Here is a 22,823-nt window from a genome sequence, read left to right as displayed (position 1 = left end):
ACAAAACACTTGTAATGAAGCTTCGACCATTTCAAAGAAGTTGAGGTTTGCAAGAGGAAGCTTGTAAGAGCTGGTGTATTTGTTGTAGGCTGTGGGACATAAATAGCTTATTTATGAGATGGACCAGACAGATAAGCAGCAGAACACAAATCACACAATATATATATATATACACAGTGCCTATGGAAAGTCTACACCCCCTTTCAAAATTTTCACCTTTTGTTGCCTTATGCCCTGGAATTAAAATGCTTTTTTTCCCATTTATCTACACATCCTACCCCACAAATTCCAAGTAAAAAAAATGTTATAGAAATTTGTAGAAAATTAATTAAAAATAAAAACTGAAATAGATTGGTTCGATAAGTGTCTACCCTCCTTGTAATAGCAATCCTAAATTACCTCAGGTGTATCAATCGCCTTCAAAATCATACACCAAGTTAAGTGGCTTCCACCTGTGTTAATTGTAGTGATTCACCTGATTTCAGGATAAATTCAGCAGTTCCCGTAGGTTCCCTCTGCTGGGTAGTACATTTCAAAGCAAAGACTCAAACATGAGCACCAAGGAGCTTTCAAAAGAACTCTGGGACAAAGTTGTTGGAAAGCACAGATCAGGGGATGAGTATAAAAAAATATCAAAGGCGTTGAATATCCCATGGTCACGGTCAAGATGATTATTAAGAAATGGAAGGTGTATGGTACCACCAAGACCCTGCCAAGATCAGGCCGTCCCTCCAAACTGGATGACCGAACAAGGCTACCAAGAGGCCAATGGCAACTTTACAAGAGCTACAGGCTTTTATGGCCAAGACTGGTCAAAGTGTGCATGTGATAACAATATCCCAAGCACTCCACAAATCTGGCCTGTATGGTAGGGTGGCAAGAAGGAAGCCATTACTCAAGAAAGCCCACCTTGAATCCTGTTTGAAGTATGTAAAAAAACACTCAGGAGATTCTGTAGCCATGTGGCAAAAAGTTTTGTGGTCTGACTAAACTAAAATGGAACTTTCTGGCCTAAATGCAAAGCATTATGTTTGGCGCAAACCCAACACAGAGCATCACCCAAAGAACACCATCCCTACTGTGAAGCATGGTGGTGGCAGCATCATGTTATGAGGATGTTTCTCATCGGCAGGGACTGGGGCACGTGTCAGGATAGAAGGGAAAATCAGTGGAGCAAAGTACAGCGACGTCCTTGATGAAAACCTGCTGCCCTCTGCAAGAAAGCTGAAACTGGGATGGAAGTTCACCAGCGATGCAATGCACACAGCCAAAGCTACACTGGAGTGGCTAAGGAACATAAAGGTAAATGTCCTTGAGTGGCCCAGTCAGATCCCCAAGCTAAATCCAATCGAAAATTTGTGGCATGTCTTGAAGATTGATGTCCATCAATGCTCCCCGAGGAACTTGACAGAGCTTGAACAGTTTGTAAAGAAGAATGGTCAAATATTGCCAAATCTAGGTGTGCAAAGTTGATAGAGACCTATCCCAATAGACTCACAGTTGTAATTGCTGCCAAAGGTGCTTCCACCAAGTATTATCTCAGGGGGGTGGAGACTTAGCCAATTATGATCTTTCAGTGTTTTATTTTTAAAATATATATTTTTTCTCAATAAAACCTTTTTCCCCTTAATAGTGTGGAGTATGCTGTGTAGATAAGTGGAAAAAAAATCCTTATTTAAAATGCATGAAACTGAGGCACTGACACAAAATGTGAAAAAAAGTTCAAGGGGGTGTAGACTTTCTATAGGCACTAACTTTATATATATATTGTATATATACACATACATACACACAATTAACAATAAAAATAGTAAAGGAAAAGTAAGATTTTGCCTCAAGTCCAATGGTAGGCAAAGGAACCCCAACTCCATTCCTCTTTATTGCAAAGGTACTTCCTGGATTTCGAATGTTCGTCACATAAGAATCTATGCCATGGCCATCAGCTCTACCAGTGCACATTTGCAGCTGGCTGGTGCAGTGGTATCCATCAAACTACTTGTTTGGTACGAGATTAAATATGGTGAACCTCTTCTTGATTACCTGGTGTTTAAACCGGCTCCTGAAAATATCCCAGACCTTTACCCATTGACTAAATATATTTATTTTTCATAATGGAGCAAACCCATTTTATATTAATCATCAAAACTGAAAATACTGTATAGAATTACTAAGTTTAGAAAAAAAAAAAAAAAAAAAGCAAACAAATTTGCCAAAATCACAAGAGATTTAGTAGAAAGACATTTCCAAATTAAAAGTAGATTTTAGCCCAGTATGCTAAAAAAAGTACTTAGTTTGTAGTGTAGTTTATTTTTCTATAATTTTAATAAATTCACAAAGTGTAAATGTCAAACAGATAGACAAAACAAACAAGATATTCATGTTTTAACTGTATTAAAAATCACCCGACACCTTAATACCTACTTTATTATCATCACTAAAACAACTGAATAAGGGATGCGTCGGAGGTGTGTGGCAAAGTGATGAGTGGATACAGGTGAGTGCAGTGCAGGTAAAAAACGCACAGATTTTATACCCTCTCTCATGACCCCTTGGTTAACGAGCACATCCGCTTCTCCAATGCGTGGATGCCACGCCGTTTCCCGTTCAGGTCATTGAGTTCGGGTACCGTAGCTCAGTCCCTTTTCTAGCAGGCCGACTTCCACCTACCCGCGGGAATAAAGTGTCATGCCTTTTAGTCCAGGGTACTCTATCTAGTACCCTTTCAGGTCGGGAGGAAGATCCAACACCAAGCGTCACAAGTTGTTAGGTGTCACAAGGTGTTATCCATGTGTTAATATTTTCTGAGTGATGAGCAGAAATCTTAACAAACATCAGAGGATTAGCATAAAACAGAAAGTGGCTGTTAAAGCAAGACAGCATACCAATGAATATTTACAGCTTTATTTAATAAAACATTATTTACATTTCAAGTGAAATATACATTTCCAGTACCTTCAATTTCTACGACTCCCTCATGAACTAAAATAGATCCCTTGGTTATTTGGTATTTTTTTTTTTTTTTTAAAGTGTGTGTGTGTATATATATATATATATATTAATATATATATAATATATATATATATATATATACTTATAATATATATATATCCCACAGGTGTGATCAAACTAACTATTCTTAGTTATTGTATTGCATCATTCAACCCTGTCATTTCAAACATTATTTAACATCCATTAATTGAAGGCTAGGCTATCAGAAATAAGACCAGCAGAGTTTCATCACTAAATAAAGATTAATTTGTCCAACTTTGAACATGAGCCTCTAAAAGATTGTTGTTTTAGGTTGAGATTTGTATTAACATAACATGCAAAATAAATCATATTGTTTTTAATAAACTAATTGCACATAACATATAATAAATATTGACCAACATGATCCATATTTTGCTCTAGTGTTTATATTTGCAAGAAAGTAAAACATGTAAATGTGGAATGAATGCTTCATTTAAACATCATAAAACACAATCAAAACAGTTTAAGATCACACCTATGGAGACATGATGTTTTGTTTATATTACAAATACTAATATCTAGAACTGAGGTTTTTTGAAAGGCATTAAAAGACAATATTTCACTACTGTTGTGAAACAAGCACATACTGTCCTCAAACCAAACCCAGGCTGTATATAGGGTATTTATTGCCTTCAACCATTTATTCTTGAATCTGCACTGGTTAATATTTAAAATAATGACCCCACACATTTAAAAAAAAAAAAAAACGAGATGACAATCTTAAACTAGCATTTAATACGTAACTAATAAACACACAGTGGTATCAGATTCAAGCCAATATATGCACAAGAATCATTTGCCATCAACATTAAAACCACATAGTTTCAGCACCCAACAAACCCACTGAAAAAGTCACACATTTGCACATAAAGTGGGTTTAAAACATGAGTCACAAAAAAAAAAAAAAAAAAAATCAATCTGTGGAACAATTACAAAGCACACATTATACAGGAGGCATGAGTCATTGGGTCTGCTTTAACCAGCATTGCTTGTAGAAAATATATTTCAAACTAGTCGTACCTTATCTCAGTGTTGAATATTAAAAGCTGCAATTGAATCTGTGGAGTATTATAGCATGGGCACAAATGAGTAACAGAACATTCTTTTACATGATATACAGGCTGCCGTTTCATTCGGTTTGTAACGAGCCAGAAAGCCACAAATTAAATGCATACCCTTTATGAGGTTGTTGTAGTGCAGATAGTCAACAGTTACTAACATGACACAAACATTCTTAACCATGTCCCCTGTTTAGACAAGTAAAAGCCATCAGATTACAAATAAACTGACTGACCAACTTAATTTTATAGTATTTTATTTGATGCCGTGATCGAAGACTTTGTTTGAAGCCCAATCAGCCTGTGGAATGTAAAAACTTCTCAATTGCATTTATGAATGTCAAGGGAACTTGATAGTTGTCTTTCCCAACTTGTGAAACATGTACAGTAAACTCTTCAGCTTTGCTCTCAAATGGGTGTAATGGGACATAACCATTTTCAATTGAGCACATAATGAAGCCTTACCTTTATTTTTAATATATATCTATATCCACACACACACACAGATGAACCGGTTTTATATCACCTCACTTAATATCATACCCCGGTTATCATGTTTTTTTAAAAATCGCTCGCCATGCACCATAGATTCTTTAAGACATTACCTCTCTTAATATCATCTTACAAACCCGCTCATTGTCACGTTTGTGCTGCCTGTCAAACGCTAAGTAACCACGGAAGGATATAATTAATTTCCAACGCAACTAACAACCAATGATTACCCTGGCTAATAACACTCTGTAACACAATTTTCGTTCCTGGGTAGTAAGTGTTATTTCCTAATTGCTTATGCCTCAAAAGTATAGAAAATGGCTATTATTCCCCACAAACTTTGCTTTTGTGACCAGGACAGTGATATTTCAAAATATCACTATTTCCAATGGGAAATATATATAAATATATATATATAGCACAGCGTTCTCAATTAATGCAGGCAGGCGCATCACACAGGACAAGGAAATCCACACACAGGCAAAGGACGGATGTAAACCTGGGACCTCTCGCACTAAAGCATTGCACCGATACCACTGTACAAAAGAGCCAGCACCTTTGCAAGGAGCGTATATCGGGCTTATGTGCCAGTATATTGCACCTTATATCCGTAGCAAAACACCACTCATTCACCAGTAGGTGCAGCTACACAGGGAGATTTCATGACTGCTCTATTAAATACCATAATCTCTTAAGTTAGAAGAAACTCCACACAAATCATATACAACATTATATGTTACAGAACAAATCAACAATATTCCAAATGACCAGAACAGTAAATAATAAAATAAAACATTTAGTACTGATCCAATAGAAGTAGTATGAAATTGTCTTGAGCGATTAATTACAGCAAAAGCATAATTACCAGCAGCAGAACGAAAAGTGCAAAGAGAGATGCAGCAAATACAGTTTTAAAGCATTTTAGTTTCTGAAATAACCATGCTTAACCTTTGTAGTTATTACTCTGTTTATCACTTTGGGGTTAAGACTTCAAATGCACCATTCCAGGATCAAATTGGACTGGTATAAAATACATTCAAGTATTTAATACATAAGTCAGGTCATTGTGCAGCCATCTTTCAGATGATTACTGTATGGTGAACAACTAGTACTTGAGCAATACAGAAACAAAATTCGTAACAAATTATATTATAATAAAATGGCCAAAGAACAAGGCAGTTCATTGGGGAACTAGTACCTGTGGCTAATATGTGGGGATTTTTAAGAAAAAAATATTTTCCTGTTGTACCCAGAGTGTTTGTTCTGGATAAGATACTGGATAATATTTTTAAGGCTTTAGTCCTTGGTAGAATTTCCGCAAAAGGTCTGATTAAGGCCAACTCCAGTGTGAAGACTAGGAAACAAGCTCTCTGGACGGACGCTTTTCACAGTTTACAATGCATACATCTACTGGGGGTGCAGGGCCTGCCCTTTCTCCTTGTTTCACGAGAGTGTGTATCACAGAAAATGTCTGCATGTGTCTCAACATTTCAGTACAGGACTCACACGCTCCTGTTCTCGGTTGTCTTTCTGCAATGCCAAAAGTACCTGAGGAAAAAAAAAAAAAAAAGATTTATGATCATATAAAAGCATTGCCTCATGTAGGCGGGTGCTTAAATACTAGGGAACATTTCAGAGACCAACAGTGGTTTAAGTGTTGTGAAGGAAAAAAAGTATTTGCTCTCAAAGCAGCTGTACAAGTAGGATATCGTTTTTACACAGAAAGGGAACAATTCCTGATTGGCTGATTAAATTAGCATGAACTGGCCATGGTCCGGCAAGATAAACATTAAAACCACAGAATTGTAAAAGAAAAAGAAAAAAGTTACTGGGGAGCATCAACTGGATTATTGCTCTGTGTACTCATAAATAAATAAATAAATAAATAAATCTCAAGGTACCTGAGCCCATTTCTTGTTTCTGCTTTGCATCTGGATAGCAGCGATGGTTGTGAACAGTTCCTCAGCAGGGATGTCCTCCGGTAGTTTCGTCAGGAACTGGGCATTGTGGATAAAGTCCATTTTGGTCAAAATGTCCTCATAAAGCTTTAAGATGCCCAGGGCTGTGCGAAATAGAAACTCATCCCCATCCCTGCAAAAAACATCCCAGACACGGCAGGCCAGGTCCAGGGGTAATGACTTGCTGTACAGGGTGAAAATCCTGCATAAAACAAGAAATTGTTAAGAAATTAGCATCTGGTGCCACGGAATCTGAAATTCCAGCAAGTTAAACATTATTTTACAACAAGTGGAATCTCTCTGCCATTCACTTTCATTATTAGAATTCCAAATCTTCTTAGCCTGCAATATAACAAAGGGGAGGCAGGACTGACCTTGGTAAAACCAGGCCGTTCATCAGGGAAAGACCAAGTGCAATAACAAGTATAAAATCCTCTAATCTTGGATCTTACCCACTCAGAAGACTTTGTTAATGTAGCCTGCAGCTATCGCTTAATTATTGAGTATGTACGGTAAAGGTTAAAACCACATCTCTGTAATTTTACTGAAGCCATTCAGCACTAAAACTGTACAACCAAAGCTCCTGATGGTAAGCACATCAAACAACCACAAGGTGTCAGTATCAACGTGTGCAAGAGATGTTCATTAATCTATCTACAGAACAGTGGTTCCCACCACTGTGTCTGCTGGTTTTCAATCCAACTGAGCTCTCAATTACTTAACTAGATCCTTAATTGAACTGAATTTGTTTAATTAGTCTTTTTTTTTTTTTTTTTTTTTTTTTTTTTTTTTTAGCTTAAAACAGGAGTTCAATTTACTTCTGAAATGTTACTGTTAACTTGAAATATGCAATGTTAAGACCTGAAAACAATTAAGTCTTTAAATGTCAAAGCAATTTTTTGAAGTAACAAATTATTCTAATCTGCATTGCCAGTTTCTCCTGTTATGGCACTCTGCAGCACAGTTTGGTCACATAGCTTCTGTAGTCACACCATGCCTGCAGACACTGTAAAGCTTTGACTTCTTTTAATGTCTATGACTTCCCTCTAGTTAACAATGGTTGCTTTTACCTTCAGAAAACTACCTGAAGCCTCTTGTTAAATGGGATACTTTGAATACAACATTATTTTATTTTGTTCCGTATGACAAAACAAATCACAGCAAACACTTGGAAATACAAACACAAAACTTTAAGAAATAAGAAACATCTTAACTTACCAGTCAATTAAGTAAATATCTGGAGTTAAGTTATTTTTCTTAAAATGTTCAAACAACTTTGGTAGATTTTCTTCAAAAAACACATCAAAAGCTGCAAAATATGTCAACATCTGGAAAAACAAAGCAAACAAAAAACAAAATGTTTTTAGATATCTGGATGAGCTGTGAATTAATTCACTCAGCTTGTCCTTGCACAATACAACACATCTGAAAACTTCTAATTAAATAGAATTTTTCTTGACTGCAGAGGATAATATACTGAAATACATCCAAACTGAATACTCACAAGGCTATGGTCCACTCGAAAGAATGCCATCTGGCAAGGTTTATTCAAAAGGTTGGCAAAAGCGATGAAGGCATCAGCAGTATCCAGGTTAAGGATCAACACAGCTGCAATGAAGGACATTCCCTGCACCTAGATTGGTAACAGTTACAAAAAAAAGAGGAATAATTATTAGTTCAGTATGTGTCTCACCTTGTTGTTACATACACACTTTTCTATCAATGGTCATCTTATATAAAACACAAATGTGAATGTTGCAGACAGTTGTATTTGTATTTTATCAAATATGTTTAATAAAGAAAATGCTTACATAGCCCACGTCAGGTCTGTAACAGGTGTAAGCCCCCAGTATGCTGTGCAGCATGTCATGGTAAGGACCTCCCTTTAAAAGGAAAAGGCAAAATATATATTTTTGGTGGAAAACACATGTATATCATGGTCCAACAGCCTTTTTTTTTTAATCTTCAGAATAATTAAATATTTTTTAAAAATTGTTGTACTGGTTACATTAAGAGAATATTTCAGTTGGACCATCGTGATTTAAGAAAATGATGAACTAAACAAAGTAGGACATAAAGGATATAAAGAACAGAATACCGCAATTGTAAGTTAAAACACTTTAAATTCACATGTAATGTAAGTATCACTAAAAACCTTAGTAAGCACAAAGACAAGTGCAGTTATATCATAAATACAAAATAGTTTAGCAGCTTACCTTCTGGAAAATACAGAGATTTGGAAATGTTCGTGAAATGTCTAATTTTATAAGTTCCAGACTTGCTTCTCTGTCTGCCAAGGATATTCCAGTGTCTAAAAACAATTTGATTAAAAAACTTTTCATCTTTTAACTAAGGAAGGGCTTCAGTTGGTACCAGGTCAAATAAACTCAGAAAGGTTCAATACTATAAATCATACTTCACTTGCTATACTGCAATAATGAATACTATGAACCCATTTGACAAAATTAAAACATCAAAATCATATTTTTTTTTTCTTGATGGGGAAAAATAAACCCCAACTAGGAGATAAATACACAATTATCAGCCGTTCATCTTGCAACAAATGTTAAAAAATGGATCCATCTGCCACTAATTAAACTGGTAATAAGAAGTTTCAATCACATGGATTTCACAGCTTGAGTGAAATAGGATTCAAGCAGGGAGGGGATGTGACAAAGTGAAAAACCAACAAAGCTTTGGTGTTTATGGTGAAGTAGACTACACACAAGGGTACAATAAAACAATATAATAAAAAGTTGAATCAAATTTTAGTACAGGGCTAAAAATATGACTCCCATTGCCCAGCAGTTTGCTCCATTCCTGATTTTACTGTGAGTTTAATAAGATACACCTGGGCTTGCTACCTATACACTCTGGCTATTCAAACTTGTACTAAAACCTGGAACAGGCAAATCTGCTATGCAACAGGAGTGCTATTTCTATCCCTGTCAGTATTACAACATGAATACAATTAAATTAATAAAGTACCTTCATTTTCTGTTTCTGGACCAGCAGTTGGCTTGGATTTCCACTTTTCTTTGGCTCGTGCCAGGCAGATATCATAAAGTTCTAAAAACATGATCAGAAAAATACCAAGAGTGAGAGCTGGGAAACTAGAGCATGCACAGCAACACTGCAGAATCCTTGCTCCTTCCATTATGCACACTCGCAACCTGTCCCTGGTTTCAGGCCTACTTCCTGCTGCCCAAGACGGCCCGAGTAACACCAGTGCTCAAAAATCCCTGTCTTACCTAACTTCTGTTCCATATCCAATCTTCCTTTTATTTCTTTTTTAAAAGTAGCTTATCCACATTATTCTGCTTATGTGTTTTGTTTAAGTTGCCATGAAAACAATCTGTTGACTGACAGGTTTGAAAGTTGTACTCACATGACCTCTTTGGCTGTGTTAAAGGGTTATGACTATATTATACCAGCACAGAGTGCACAATTTCGACGTTTAATTAAATAATTAAACGTCTCTGAGACGGCTCAGTATCGGTATTTGTGTGTAAAAGTAGTATAGTTTTATTAACAGCCAGATAATACACATTTTAGTGTGTTGTTTTACATATACACAGGGGTTTACAGTGTGCACTGTACATAATCTTATGTGATTACTTCATGTCATTTAAACTCAAAGAGTCAAAAACCAGCTCAAAACATGACAATGTAAAACACAAATCTTGTTCAATGCACTGATTCCACTAGTTATTATCACTTGTCTTACCACCACCCCTAACTTTTAAAAATATTAATTCCAGGTAAGTAACATGTCAAATGACCTGTATTTTTTATTTTACTATATTGCCAATGACATACCCACTCTACAAAGATGTATTAGGACCTAGTCTGTCCCATAAACACTGTGAAAATTCTCTCTACTGGGGGTCGAGGTTCATCACCAGATTTGGTGCTCAGATGAAATCAGGCTTGTCAACTGTGTGCCACCTATCCTACCAATTTTGTTTAAGTCACTTGTTCTTGTTTATGTCAGCGAGAACTCTTCTTTTAACTGTTGCTAAACAGGGAATTTGCTTTCTTTTATTAAAATGAATCCAGTTTCATTAATCCTCATTCCAAGGTAATGAAGTGCTTTCAGTGCAGCCTCCTCTCTGTGACCTGAATTAAAATACTATGAACGTTTGTGGAACCAAATGTAATTTGTGTCTTTTTTAATGGGACCTGGCTGTCTGTTGTGTTTATAGTGGGCAGGACCTAAATACCCAAAATGTGGATGAAGGGTTTCCCCAGATCTTCTGATATTAGCACCAAGGGTCCTGCTTTTCTTTATATAGATAGGCAGCAAGTTGTAAGAATTTGACTTATCTGGGATCATGTGAGTCTGGCAGTAACTCTGTGCGTAAATGCGTAATTCACACAGAGATCCTTCCTCAGTACTTTGCCACACTGCAACTTGATAACTAATTTGCATTAAGTGTAAATACCATCCCTGACTTAGAAAATACTCTGACATTTCCTTAGCAGCTATTAACTTCAACACAATTAAAAGCACAGTAATAGGGGTGGGAATTTAATATAAAAACATATTTAACTACTGGAGGACTACAAATTAAGATTATATATATATATATATATATATATATATATATATATATATATATATATATATATATATATATATATATACAGTACCAGTCAAAAGTTTGAGTACACCTACTTGAAACCAGGTTTTTCATGATTATCTATGCTTTTAACTGTATAAACTTGTCTATAAACACTTAATATTTCATTATATGATACATGTACTTATAAAAGCTGATAATCATAAGTAAATTGCATTCAAAAATGTAATTTTTAAATGAAAATGTAAATCTTGTCAATTTCAATGAAATGGTCACTCAAAGCAAGGGGATTTCAGTCTGAAGCCCAACAGTTAAAAGTCTGAAATGTGTATAACATGGTGTTAGAACACTGGCCTAAGTATAAAAGTGTCTTTGTTAGATGTTCTCTGAGTTAACTAGCATGTTACCTAATTAACCTTTTGTCACCAATTATTGTTAACAGGTTAGGGTCCATGATTACTATAAATATAGGTAGCATAGGCACAAGTTTGTCATTCCTGAATGTAAGGGAGCAGAAAATGGCAAAATACACTCAGTTAAGCAAAGAAAAAGACTAAGTCTGTAAGTACTTTAAGAAATGATGGTCAACCTTTAAGACAAACTGCAAGAACTTTGCAAGTGTCTGTAACTGCTGTGGCCAAGACCAAACGATTTGAAGAAACTGGCACTCATGAGGACCAAACAAGGTCAGGCAGGCCAAGGGTGACCTCAGAATCAGAGAACAAGTTCATTCGAGTCACAAGTCTGCGAAACCGGCGATTAACTGCCCCTGAAATACAAGCTCAGCTAGATGGTACTAGAAGTACAGATGTTTCAACATCAACTGTTCAAAGGAGATTGCGTGAAGCTGGCCTAACTGGAAGAATTGCTGCAAAGAAACCATTGTTAAAGAGTGCAGAATAAGAGGAAGAGACTTGCCTGGGCCAAAAAACACAGAAACTGGACGTTTGAGGAGTGGAAGTCGGTCTTATGGACCGATGAGTCAAAATTTGAAATATCTGGGTCCAACCGCCGAGTATTTGTAAGACGCAGAGAGGGTGAGTGCATGAGTTCTGCATGTGTGGTTCCCACTGTCAAGCATGGAGGAGGCAGTGTCATGGTCTGGTGTTGCTTTGCTGGTGACAGAGTTGGTGACCTTTACCAAGTCCATGGCAAGCTCAACCAGCATGGCTATCATAGCATACTCCAAAGGCATGCCATTCCATCAGGATTATGGCTAGTTGGGCAGTCCTTCATTCTTCAGCAAGATAATGACCCAAAACACACCTCAAAGTTGTGCAAGAACTATCTGGCGAAGAAGGAAAGTGAAGGACAACTCAATCTAATGACATGGCCTGCCTAGTCTCCAGACCTCAATTCCATAGAACTTGTATGGGACGAACTGGACAGAAGAGCCAAAGCAAAGCTACCCACAAGTGCCCTACATCTCTGGGAATTGCTGCAGAAGAGCTGGGAAGACATGTCGAGTGATTTCCTGCTGAAACCTGTTAACCGAATGCCTTGTGTTTGTGAGGCTGTTATTAAGGCAAAGGGTGGCTATTTTGAGGAATCCAAGATTTAGAGACAATTTTCAATTTTCCTGAACATGGCTTTGATACTCCTTATGTTTTGTTTTGTATACTGTAACATGCGTTTTCATTTTCAAGTATTTACAGAAACGTATACGACATATATTAAAATATATATATACTAAAATAATGATTTTATTTGAACTGGAGTATTTAAGTACTCGCCTCCAACAGAAACACACTAAGGATACTTTGTCACTGACACTGGGAAATGGGACGCGACTTTCCGAATAAGGATGCACAGCTCTAAATAAATGACCTAAAATAAAACTTGTCTTCATTGTCCATTTCAGTTAATTGAACTGGAAGCCTTTATTTGAACCAGTATTGCCAGACAGCAGACGTACCGTGGGTGATGTTTAATTCATTGCCAACTGCCAGGCTCCACACTTTCCCTCTCACACTGGGGGGCACGCCCTGCCACCACAGCTCCCGCACCTTACGAGAACTGCACCTGAAACAAACGTGTTAACTTCTTAAATCTGTAACTTCCACACAAACTCCACTTCCCTTCCCTGTTTTCATATGCTTTTCTGTGAACTTGAGGCTTTGACTTCATACTATAATTAATGTACTGCCAAAGCAGCTCACGGACTTATAACCAAATGCATGGTTTAGAAATCAGTCTCTGGGGCACCCGGTGAAGGAGCTCTGTGTGGAGTGCAGGATGTGCCCTATAGCCTGGAGGTCGTCTGTTTGAGTCCAGGCTATTCCACTACCGACCGTGGACGAGAGCTCCCAAGGTGAAGAGCACAATTGGCCGAGCCGAGCCTGGGTGGAGAGGGCTTAGGTTGGCCAGGATGTCCTCGGTTTACCACGCACCAGCAACCCCTGTAGACTGGCCGGGCGCCTGCGGTCTTGGCTGTAAGCTGCCCAGTTATAAAGTAATCTTTGTTCACTGGAAACTTAAATGGCCATTAAAGAGCATAGCCTAACTGGTAGGGCAACCCAGCACAATAGTAGAAATGAAAAGTGAAATTAAACCAATTAAAAAGTGAGCAATACGAACAAGTAAATTCCAAAGGTCATAAATGAAATGCAATCTCCATAACATTTTTGACACACACCTCTTGTTTTTCTAGCCTTTACAAAGCAAAATGTAAAGCATGTTCAGTTTCAGCTTTCAGGGGACCAAGTGATTTCCCTTTCACAGTGTACACGTTGTACAATCACTATTTTGTAGCCCATCAAGGTTGTTTGTATCACTGAGATTTGTCATCACAGAGAAACATTAGGATAACAGACATCAAGCTTTGAGTATTTCATTTTTAATAAACAATTGAGGCAGTCCTCTTTCCAACCCACTAACTAATTTCATAGTAAAACTTATATTGGTACTGTTTACAGCCTGATCAGCTATATTCAGTGCTTCAGTGTAAATAACTCACACTGAATAAATATATGTTACAAATATCAGTGTTGCAAAGCAAATGCAGATCTAGACATAAGGAAAGTAATTCCCTGAATTCAGCTGGTTTTAACATACCTTCTTTTCCATACATTTTTGTCCCCTTCAAATGCAACTTAACTTACATTGTTTCCCAGTTTGGTAGTATTTCCTGGCTCCAGGTCATAGCAGCATTTCCAATGCTTTCTTCCAGTTTGCATCTTTCTTCCAGTTGTTTCTTCCTTTTCTGTGCTTCTTTTATCTCTGTAATTGAGAAGCAATGGTTTTGAAAACAAACATGCCAACTTCAACCTGGAGCTGGAATGAAACAGGCAACGAAAAGTTTTGCATTATACTTTTACAACCAGTGTCACATAACTAGATGGGATGCAAGTTCTTAATTTTTCCAAATGTTTCTGCAACTTTGTCAACTACAGCAAGTGCATATGTTATGGTAAAAGTCTGAACATTGTCAACATCTACCAAGCAAAACGATTTATTTTAGAAATTTGCCAGTAAATCTCAAGAATAACAAAGTGCCTTTGGCCAGTGACAAATGTCTTCCTTTTGCGCATTGTAAGGCTTCACGAGTCCTGTATAACAAGAGTCTACCATGTTGCAATAAGTAAGTAAATATATCTACTCGCTGCCTGTGTATTTGTCATGTTTTGTGTCATAACTAAAGTGTGATTTTCTGTTGAAAAAACAAAGGTCCTAAATGGTTTAATTTGCCTTTAAAACAGATTATTATTATTTATCAAACTACTATGTATTTGGAGTACAATATCCTTCAACACCATTGTGAATTGTTTTATATGCAAATTTACCAGAATGTTCATTGTTCTACATAAGTGGATCACAATACTGTTCAGTACCATGTTGAATTGCTCAATTGTGCATTACTGTAAGCTCATCAATGATTATTTTGTTAATGGAAAATGTGTATGCAGAAATAAATATATTCTTCGACATTAATTATTTTGTTAATTGACAATTTATATGCAGGAATAAATACATTCTTCGATGATATGCCTGCATTTACCAATATGCTTCGGTAAATCGTAAGATTAACCGGTAATTGTCCGAAAAGCAATTTATTTCTGCATAATTTCTACATTTACCAACTTACTTTAATTGTTGACATTTATCAGTAAAATTTAAGATTGACTCGATTCTGACTTTTACCATAACACATGTATCACTTTAAAATTGGGTCATACCTAGTCTGTGTAATTTGTTAGTTTTATTTTCATTAGTCTAAATTTGAAGAATTTGGTGTCTCAATCCTGCTTATGTACTGTTTTATTTACATATCTACTTTCTAGGTATTTTCTGTGTAATATTCAGTGACTCTCATGTATGTGACAGAAGTTAGCTGTGTTTCTCTACACTGCTTGCTGAATTGATGTTTGAACCCACATAGCCACACTGTAAAGTATCTGGATTTGCAACGATTACGAGAGGGCAGCTCCCCTGGATCCCTTCAACGGTGCTGCATGACTGGTAAGCAGGCAGCTCATCAAAAAAAGTCATTTCGATCAATATTCTTGTTTCGTTTGTTTACTTTTTACCCTGGAGAAAGGGACAGGCTGAAGGAGATGTGCAGAACTATGGGGCAGTTCTTTTAAAGATGTATCAACTTTCAAGAGTATAATGTATTTTTTCAACTTCTGAAAATGGCATACAATAGAGGTTTTTTTTTAATCTGTTGTTCGTTTGTTTATTTTTTTTTTTTAGTATAAATGACTTTCTTACTGTTTATGAACCTTCACATTTGGATCAAGTTATCTTTAACAGCCTACAATACGATAGGCATACATTTAACAACCTCTGAAGTAGAAACTGCGCCACGTGTGTTGCTTTTTGATATCAGTTTTACAAAATCAAAAGAAATGTATGAACCTCGTTTCTTAGCCTGGGCCACCATCTCTTCGTACTGCTGTCTATGCTTCTCAGCTTCTTCTGCAGGCTTGGCAGGGAGGTTCCTAGAAAACACACGGCTCATTACTAAACGTCAATATTGAAATACTAAGTGGCACAGTGAGAGCACTTGCTTTATGTTTCCTGTGGATCTTTCTTTGGGAAACATCTTTATCTTGTGCTTGGATTCAGGTTAATTTTTGATAGATTTAGAATACGGTACCCGATTGCCAGACACAGCGGCACAAATTATATTATTAATCCTCAAGAGAAGATAAGCACTTGTTTCAAAAACACTGAAAATCAGGCTTGTCAACTGTGTGTAAACAGACGTCACCTATCCTACCAATCTTGTTTAAGTCTCTTGTTCTTGTTAATGTCAGCGAGAACTCTTCTTTTAACTGTCATTAAACAGGAATTTGGTTTTTCTTTAATAAAAATTAACCCAGTTTCACGCACAGGAACCCTCTGTTAACAGCTAGTTATATTTTGCACAGAGACATACTAACAGCTTAGAAGTTACTTGTAACACACTGCAGATCCAACTTTTCCTACAAAATTGACAGGGAGGAAATAACCTTAAATAAACTCAGCTTTGCAAACACAGCTGCGTTCAATTGTTTAAAAAGCAAAGTACAATTTTAATTTATTTATCATTAACACTTTGGACCCATGCTGGGAGCAAGAACTGAAGCACAACATCCGACACCTAATGTGCAGATACAGGTTCCCACTAAGTTCACCATTTCATACTATAATGCTGTGGATCCTGTGCGCTTTGGGATCCTTGGGATGAAAGGTGCTATAGAAATGTGAACTGTCTAAATGGTAAAATAAACCATTTAGAAAATTCACATTTCTAAATGGTAAATAAACTGAGTTAAGCATGTGCCAAGTAACAATTATTTACCACCGCTGTTTATCATAAAATGTCATAACCCTGGTTCCTTGAAATAGAAATGTAACCATTACCACATGGGTATTTACCTCCTAAAGACCCAAAATTATAAAATAATATTATATATATATATATATATATATATATATATATATATATATATATATATATATATATATACACACACACACACACACACACACACACACACACACACACACACACACCAAAAGCTGCTCAACGGGCCTGTGAAACAGTTATGCCCTGCCCCCCAGGGTATAACGGACTGCACTCACAGATCTCTGCATCATTTTTGGCAGGCTTTTCGCTATCGAGAATGCCTGCATCTCACTCACCCATTTTGTGGAGGTGATAGCAAGCAGAAAGCCGCTTTGAGTGATAAAAATTTCAGCTCAGCTGAATGCATGAGCTCAAATGGAGGCTTAGTGAGTGCATTAAGCAACAAGTTTAGCCTCCAGCAAAGAACAATGTCCTTCACAGGTGTCTGAAGCTGCCCAAGCTCTTTTCAAAAAATGTCCCTCCATGAAATGAGCTCCTGGGGAGACAGAGTCATTTTGACATGACAAACCGAAATGGTTGCCAGATAGACCTTTAACGTGGAGGAGGATTTCCCCTCATCAAAAAGGTCCTGCAAAAACTGCAGTGTAACTGCCATGGGACTGGTCTTGGGGACACAGCGTCTGGAAAACACCCAACTTCTACCATGATAGTCTGGCATTCTGCAGAGTGTCAATGACCCTATTAGAAAGCCCCAGACAGCTCAAATGAAGCCGTTCAGGGGCCAGACCCAGAGCTGCAGGCTCGATGGGTCGGGATACAATGAGGTCCCTCGTGCCTGATTGAGCAGGTCGCGATGCTTCGGCAGTCTCCACAGCTGGCCACTCAGAAGCTGCATCAGAGTTGAGAACCAGTCTCCTGGGCCAATGAGGGGCTACTAGGCGCACCTTAGTGTGGTCCTGCCTGATTTTCTCCTAACACAGCGGGAGCAGGGCGAGTGGCATACAACAGTGGTCTCAGCTACTTGTGTGCCAAGGCATTTACTGCCAGCGGGTCCCTGCCTCCTATTCTTGAGAACTAGAGGAACAGTGGGTTGATTCCTGAGAGGCAAAGAGATCTATCTCTGCTCTCTCGAACTACTCCCAAATGAGGCTCACCACCTCAGGGTGACGGCTCCACTCTGAGCCGCTAGGGACTCTCCTTGAAAAGAAGTCCGCCACCCAGTTTTTCACCCCTGGCAGAAGTACTGCCAGCAGTGAGAGGAGGTTCTCTTGTGCCCCAAGCAAAAGCTTGCAGGACACACGATGGAGACTGGACTAGAGGTTAATGTAAGCCACCTCTGTTGTGTTGTCTGTACAGACAAGCACACGTTTCCCTCGAACTTCTTCCAAAAAATTACGCAGCCAGGTAACTGCCTGCAACTCTAAAACACTGACGTGGAAACTCTGCAAGGGGGGTTCTACACACCTTGCGCACCCCGATCATTCCACATAGCGCCCCAGCCCAGGCTGGACGAGTCCATGGTGATGACCTCTCTTCTGGTGACACTGCCCAGCGCTTTGCCTAGGCTGTTTCCACCAAGAGAGTGCCTTACACAGTGATGAGACACTGTTAATAGGCAGCCGCGGTTCAACATGGGCTTAAAAACTCTGCTGTTGAACCAGGCATGAAGAGGTCGCATGTACAGGAGACCCAGTGGAAGGGTCTGGGAAGCTGTTGCTGCTTTTGAGTCTCAATGGAGCCAGAATAGCTTCCATGCACTTCAAGAAGAAACGGGGAGCTAGAGAGGCCAAATGGAAAGATAAGGAACTTGTGCGCTGTTCCCTGAAAGGCGAACTGCAGGAACTTCCTGTGTGCTGATCTTATGGGGATGTGGAAATAGGCATCTTTGAGGTCCGCCGTGGTGAACTAGTCGTCTGGCCTGATTGATTGCAACAGCTGTTTTGAACATCCTTCAGAAAACAGACCTCAGCAAATGGCACTACCAGGATGCTGTTATAGTTGCTTAGCCTTGCTGCGAACGCACTGGCTAAACAGGCTCGCTTGAGGTTCACCTCAGAGACCCGGCACTGCTTGTTAGGCGCTTCTGCATCATGCACCTAAATAAAGCATCCATCAACCAGGAAATGGCAGGAGCTGTTGCTGGATGATCCCAGGAAGACTGGATTTCAAAAAGAAAATCCAGGTTAACTGGGGGGGGGGGGATACGGGAGAGGCGGTAGGCTCATCATCCGAATTAGATTGTCTTGTTTAGGCTTCTGTAGGCCAGGGCACTTGCAATATTGCAGTGGCCCTCTTGATCAGCGGTAGAAGCTCTGCTGACAGGGAGAGCTTAACTGCAGGGGCTGTGCTGTCAGACACCACATACTGAGACGGGGACTGTTCGCCCACCTCCTCAGAGGGGGCGAAAGACAGCATATCCTCCTGTGGCCAATCTGCACTCGTAGCCCCCTGGGGCTACAAGGGGACAAGCGGTAACGAACGATCCGCAGTAATTCTGTGAGAAACAGCTGCCCAGAGCTTTACCATTTACTCCAAGTTTGCCGATCACTTGGAATGGCGACTCTTCTTCTTCCTCAGGAGAGGAGGAGGATGAGAAAGCGTGGACAGTTTTCTGCCTGGGCTACTTTGCTGGGTGCGTCTTACACTCTCCCTTGGCACAGTGCCATGGGGTGAAGACGCAGCCACCTCTCTAACAAAGGGTGATGGGGATGAGTGCTGAACAGCAGAAAGGGACGCAGAGCGCTCTGTACAGCTGCAGGATAAACGTTTCTCCAAGCATGTACTTGGAGAAAGGTGCACAAAACTCACAGAAGCTGCGGTTAACCAGTGCATGCTGTGACCCCAGTCAAGAAGAGCATCAGCTGTGATTGTCCTCCATAGGCAGACAGGCCTTGCATGTGGCACAGGTATAGAACCCTACAGTACACAGTTGCTGCCTCAGTCTTCTTATAGATATTGATTGGGCAGGTGAAGGTAACCTCAGTCCCAGTTCTGTATCAGGTCAGGAATGGAGTTGGTCGGTGACCTCTGTACCAGTACGGGTCCACCAGTTCGCAGTCACCGTGGGTGGCAACGTACAGGGATGCCCACCTGTAAAAGCCACTGGCAAAACCAGTCAATACCACACACTAGACGAAAGGAAGCCTGCTTGATAGAATGGTACTAACAGCCTTCTAAAGCAGTCACCAAAATGGCACCAAGATACTGTGGAAGAGATTGCAAACAACCACAACCGAAGAGAGTATCTTGGTCCTGCTGAGCCCAGCAGCTGCTGTTGCTGCACGTGTGTTGTAGTCTCTGTAAAAACTATTCCAGCAAAACACAGTAATAAAACAATTACATAAATAATATAAAATGTCTCGTATTTAACTAAAAGCCAAAATGAGAAACAAAATAACTCCAGCCAGAGATATGCAGCCTGGGGGGAGAGACTTGTTGCTGGATCCCTGGGAAGGAGCCACTGAAGTCGCTGGCTTCATGCAGGCCACAAAACCACAGTGGGACATAATAAGTAACAGGCTGTAGGGCACAAGATACATGTAATTAGAAAAAAAAAAAAATTACAGCATTAATGTAACATTGCATAAATCCAGTGCGAAAAATTACTCAGGAGCAACAAGTACATCTCTGAACCAGGCTCTCCGATCAGGTCAGTCTTGAAAGGGAAAATGGCGTGGAGATCTGTGAGTACAGTCCTTTTTTGCCCTCGGGGGCAGGCCATGACTGCATGGCTTGGTGAGCAGCTTTGGTATATCAATATTCAAGTTTAGGGTCTTTACGAGGTAAACCCCCTTACATTTCGTACTTCAAAGGGAACCCACAAAAGACTTCACCCCTTTGCAGGTTATCACAGCAAAAATACTTTGTAGTGCAGCTTTCCAATGTCACCTTTAACCCTTTGCGATCCTATGTCGGACCATATCCGACATTACTATTTTCCCTTTCCTGTCCGATGTCATCAAAAAGACGTAAAGCATGGGTCTCTAGTTGTTTTTTGATCTCCGGAAAAAGCAGAGAAAACCTCTCATTTGCCGAATGAAGTCGAAAAAAAAAATGCAGGGGCGCATCTCGTAGCCCCATGCACTACAGAGATAACACAGACATAAAGGAGGTAGCTGCTTCTGCATCCAGCGCTCAAAGAATATCACTGACAGAGCTTTTTGAGATGTTATAGTAATAATGACTTGGATCGAATTATTGAGGAGTCTGATGATAAATCAGTGATCAGGGAGGATTTAAATCAGTATGCACATCTACAAAGAGGTATGTGAAAAATACAGCGAACAAGGGGTGGGGCTTGGCTGAAAATATAGTACTGAGTGTCCTTTTGCGATTCAATGCCTTTTAAACCTTTTAAAATATTTTAAACCTTTTAAAACTATCTGCCACAATCTGCAAATAGAATACTTGACTGCAATCAGTCTTGGAGTGACAAGAAAAGCTTGCTGGAGTGACAATTCCCGACCTAAAAACTAACTTGCGCTGCTTTATTAAATATAATACCTTGGAATGCAATCTGTCCAGATCATCTCCTAACCCTTTAACCACTGCAAACAACTGCAATAAATGTAAAACTTGTGTTGAAGCATCTGATGCAACTCAAGTTTCCGTGACACTTTGTTATTCCCTCACTATCACTCATGGGGTTGCCAAGACTTCCCCAACTAATCTGCCAAAGTCCCACTCGGGTTCGTAATAAATTCTTAAATTCTTTATAGAGGTTGCCTTCCTAAGCCGGGCTTGCTTGCCCCTTTTATTCTGTTCCAGACACTACGTGGACTTGTTTTATTTTTACTCCAGGTTCACAAACCCAGCTCTGGCTGTCATTTCTCCTAGAAGAGCAAGAGCGAGGGAATAGCATAGCGTCAGTTTTGTTGGTCGATCAACCCCCCCAAGACCCGCCTCCCCACCACTCAGAGAGTGACACACCCTCACCCAACCTCTCTGTGTCCTTGCCAAGATTGGCAGGTGGATCCCACAGAGCTCCCGACCACCCCATGCAGGATCACGCATGTGCCTGACAGCCAGCACAGGTCTCCCCTATCACAACCATATTAAGCTGTGCAACTCATGGTGTCTGATTTCGCTAGTATATTGAGCAGTATACATGCAACTACATTTCTTATTTCCTTGACAAAACAGAAACAAAACTATTTTAGTCACATAATGATTTAATGATTTGATTTAAAGCGCCATCACAATTAATGAAATGCTTCTCTAGATGTATTTAAAAACTTATGGAGAGAATGTATATTTTTCATCATAATTCAGTTCTGTACAGCCTATGTAAAAATATAAATGTGGTGTAAAAGGAGGATGGACAGACATACAGCAGCCATATACCCACCAAATTCTGATATACTCTAATTGCTTAGCAAGTTTCATCCTAGTAGGTTCTCAATATTTATGTAAAAAAAAAAATTAGTATAAGCAGATTCATTGTACCCAGACATTACAGTGGACAAGCATCTCTCCAGGTATACAAAACTGTGAAGTGTGACATACATACATAGCCGGTAACTAAACTTAGTTGATTTCTTACTCTTTCAATTTAAACCCTCCAATAATATTCTCCTTTGGCAATATATAAGAGATAATATAAAAGAGGAACTGCTCCCCATCTGACAGCTGTGCCACACAGACTATTAAAACGCGCTCAGAAGCATGTGCTCCATTATTTATGGTGATTTAGGCACTTACTGTGTGATGGGGACAGACTGTCCATGCAGACTCTAATGAGAACTAAAAATAATACTCTGCATAGGTACTCTAACACATCACATCAAGCCTCAACTTCTTAATACAGCACTGGATTCCAAATTCTACCAAGTAAAATATGGTTCAACGGCTTACCAAAAAAATGCAATCCAGAAGGCACATCACAGATTTTCAGCCAGCTCGTTACAAT

The 22,823-nt window shown here is 39.1% G+C and overlaps 1 protein-coding gene across 4 annotated transcripts in view; it reads right to left on the bottom strand.

Annotated features, from left to right (window-relative positions):
• Positions 1 to 6,039: 6,039 nt before the first annotated feature.
• The window catches only part of LOC121324805 (TBC1 domain family member 14-like), a 44,541-nt gene continuing 27,757 nt past the window's right edge, over positions 6,040 to 22,823 (bottom strand). For all 4 annotated transcript variants that reach the window (XM_041266997.1, XM_041267002.1, XM_041267021.1 and 1 more), the window contains 10 exons: positions 15,979 to 16,061; positions 14,223 to 14,340; positions 13,037 to 13,143; positions 9,527 to 9,607; positions 8,755 to 8,849; positions 8,350 to 8,421; positions 8,043 to 8,171; positions 7,757 to 7,866; positions 6,482 to 6,740; positions 6,040 to 6,128 (listed from right to left, as the gene is read on the bottom strand). In XM_041266997.1, the coding sequence (XP_041122931.1) occupies positions 6,063 to 6,128; positions 6,482 to 6,740; positions 7,757 to 7,866; positions 8,043 to 8,171; positions 8,350 to 8,421; positions 8,755 to 8,849; positions 9,527 to 9,607; positions 13,037 to 13,143; positions 14,223 to 14,340; positions 15,979 to 16,061 (1,120 nt within the window). In that variant the 3' untranslated portion in view covers positions 6,040 to 6,062. The remainder of the gene's footprint in view (positions 6,129 to 6,481; positions 6,741 to 7,756; positions 7,867 to 8,042; positions 8,172 to 8,349; positions 8,422 to 8,754; positions 8,850 to 9,526; positions 9,608 to 13,036; positions 13,144 to 14,222; positions 14,341 to 15,978; positions 16,062 to 22,823) is intronic.

The sequence above is a fragment of the Polyodon spathula genome, chromosome 1 (assembly GCF_017654505.1).
Source record: "Polyodon spathula isolate WHYD16114869_AA chromosome 1, ASM1765450v1, whole genome shotgun sequence".
NCBI lineage: Eukaryota > Metazoa > Chordata > Actinopteri > Acipenseriformes > Polyodontidae > Polyodon > Polyodon spathula.
This window is presented reverse-complemented; position numbering and strand designations above follow the sequence as displayed.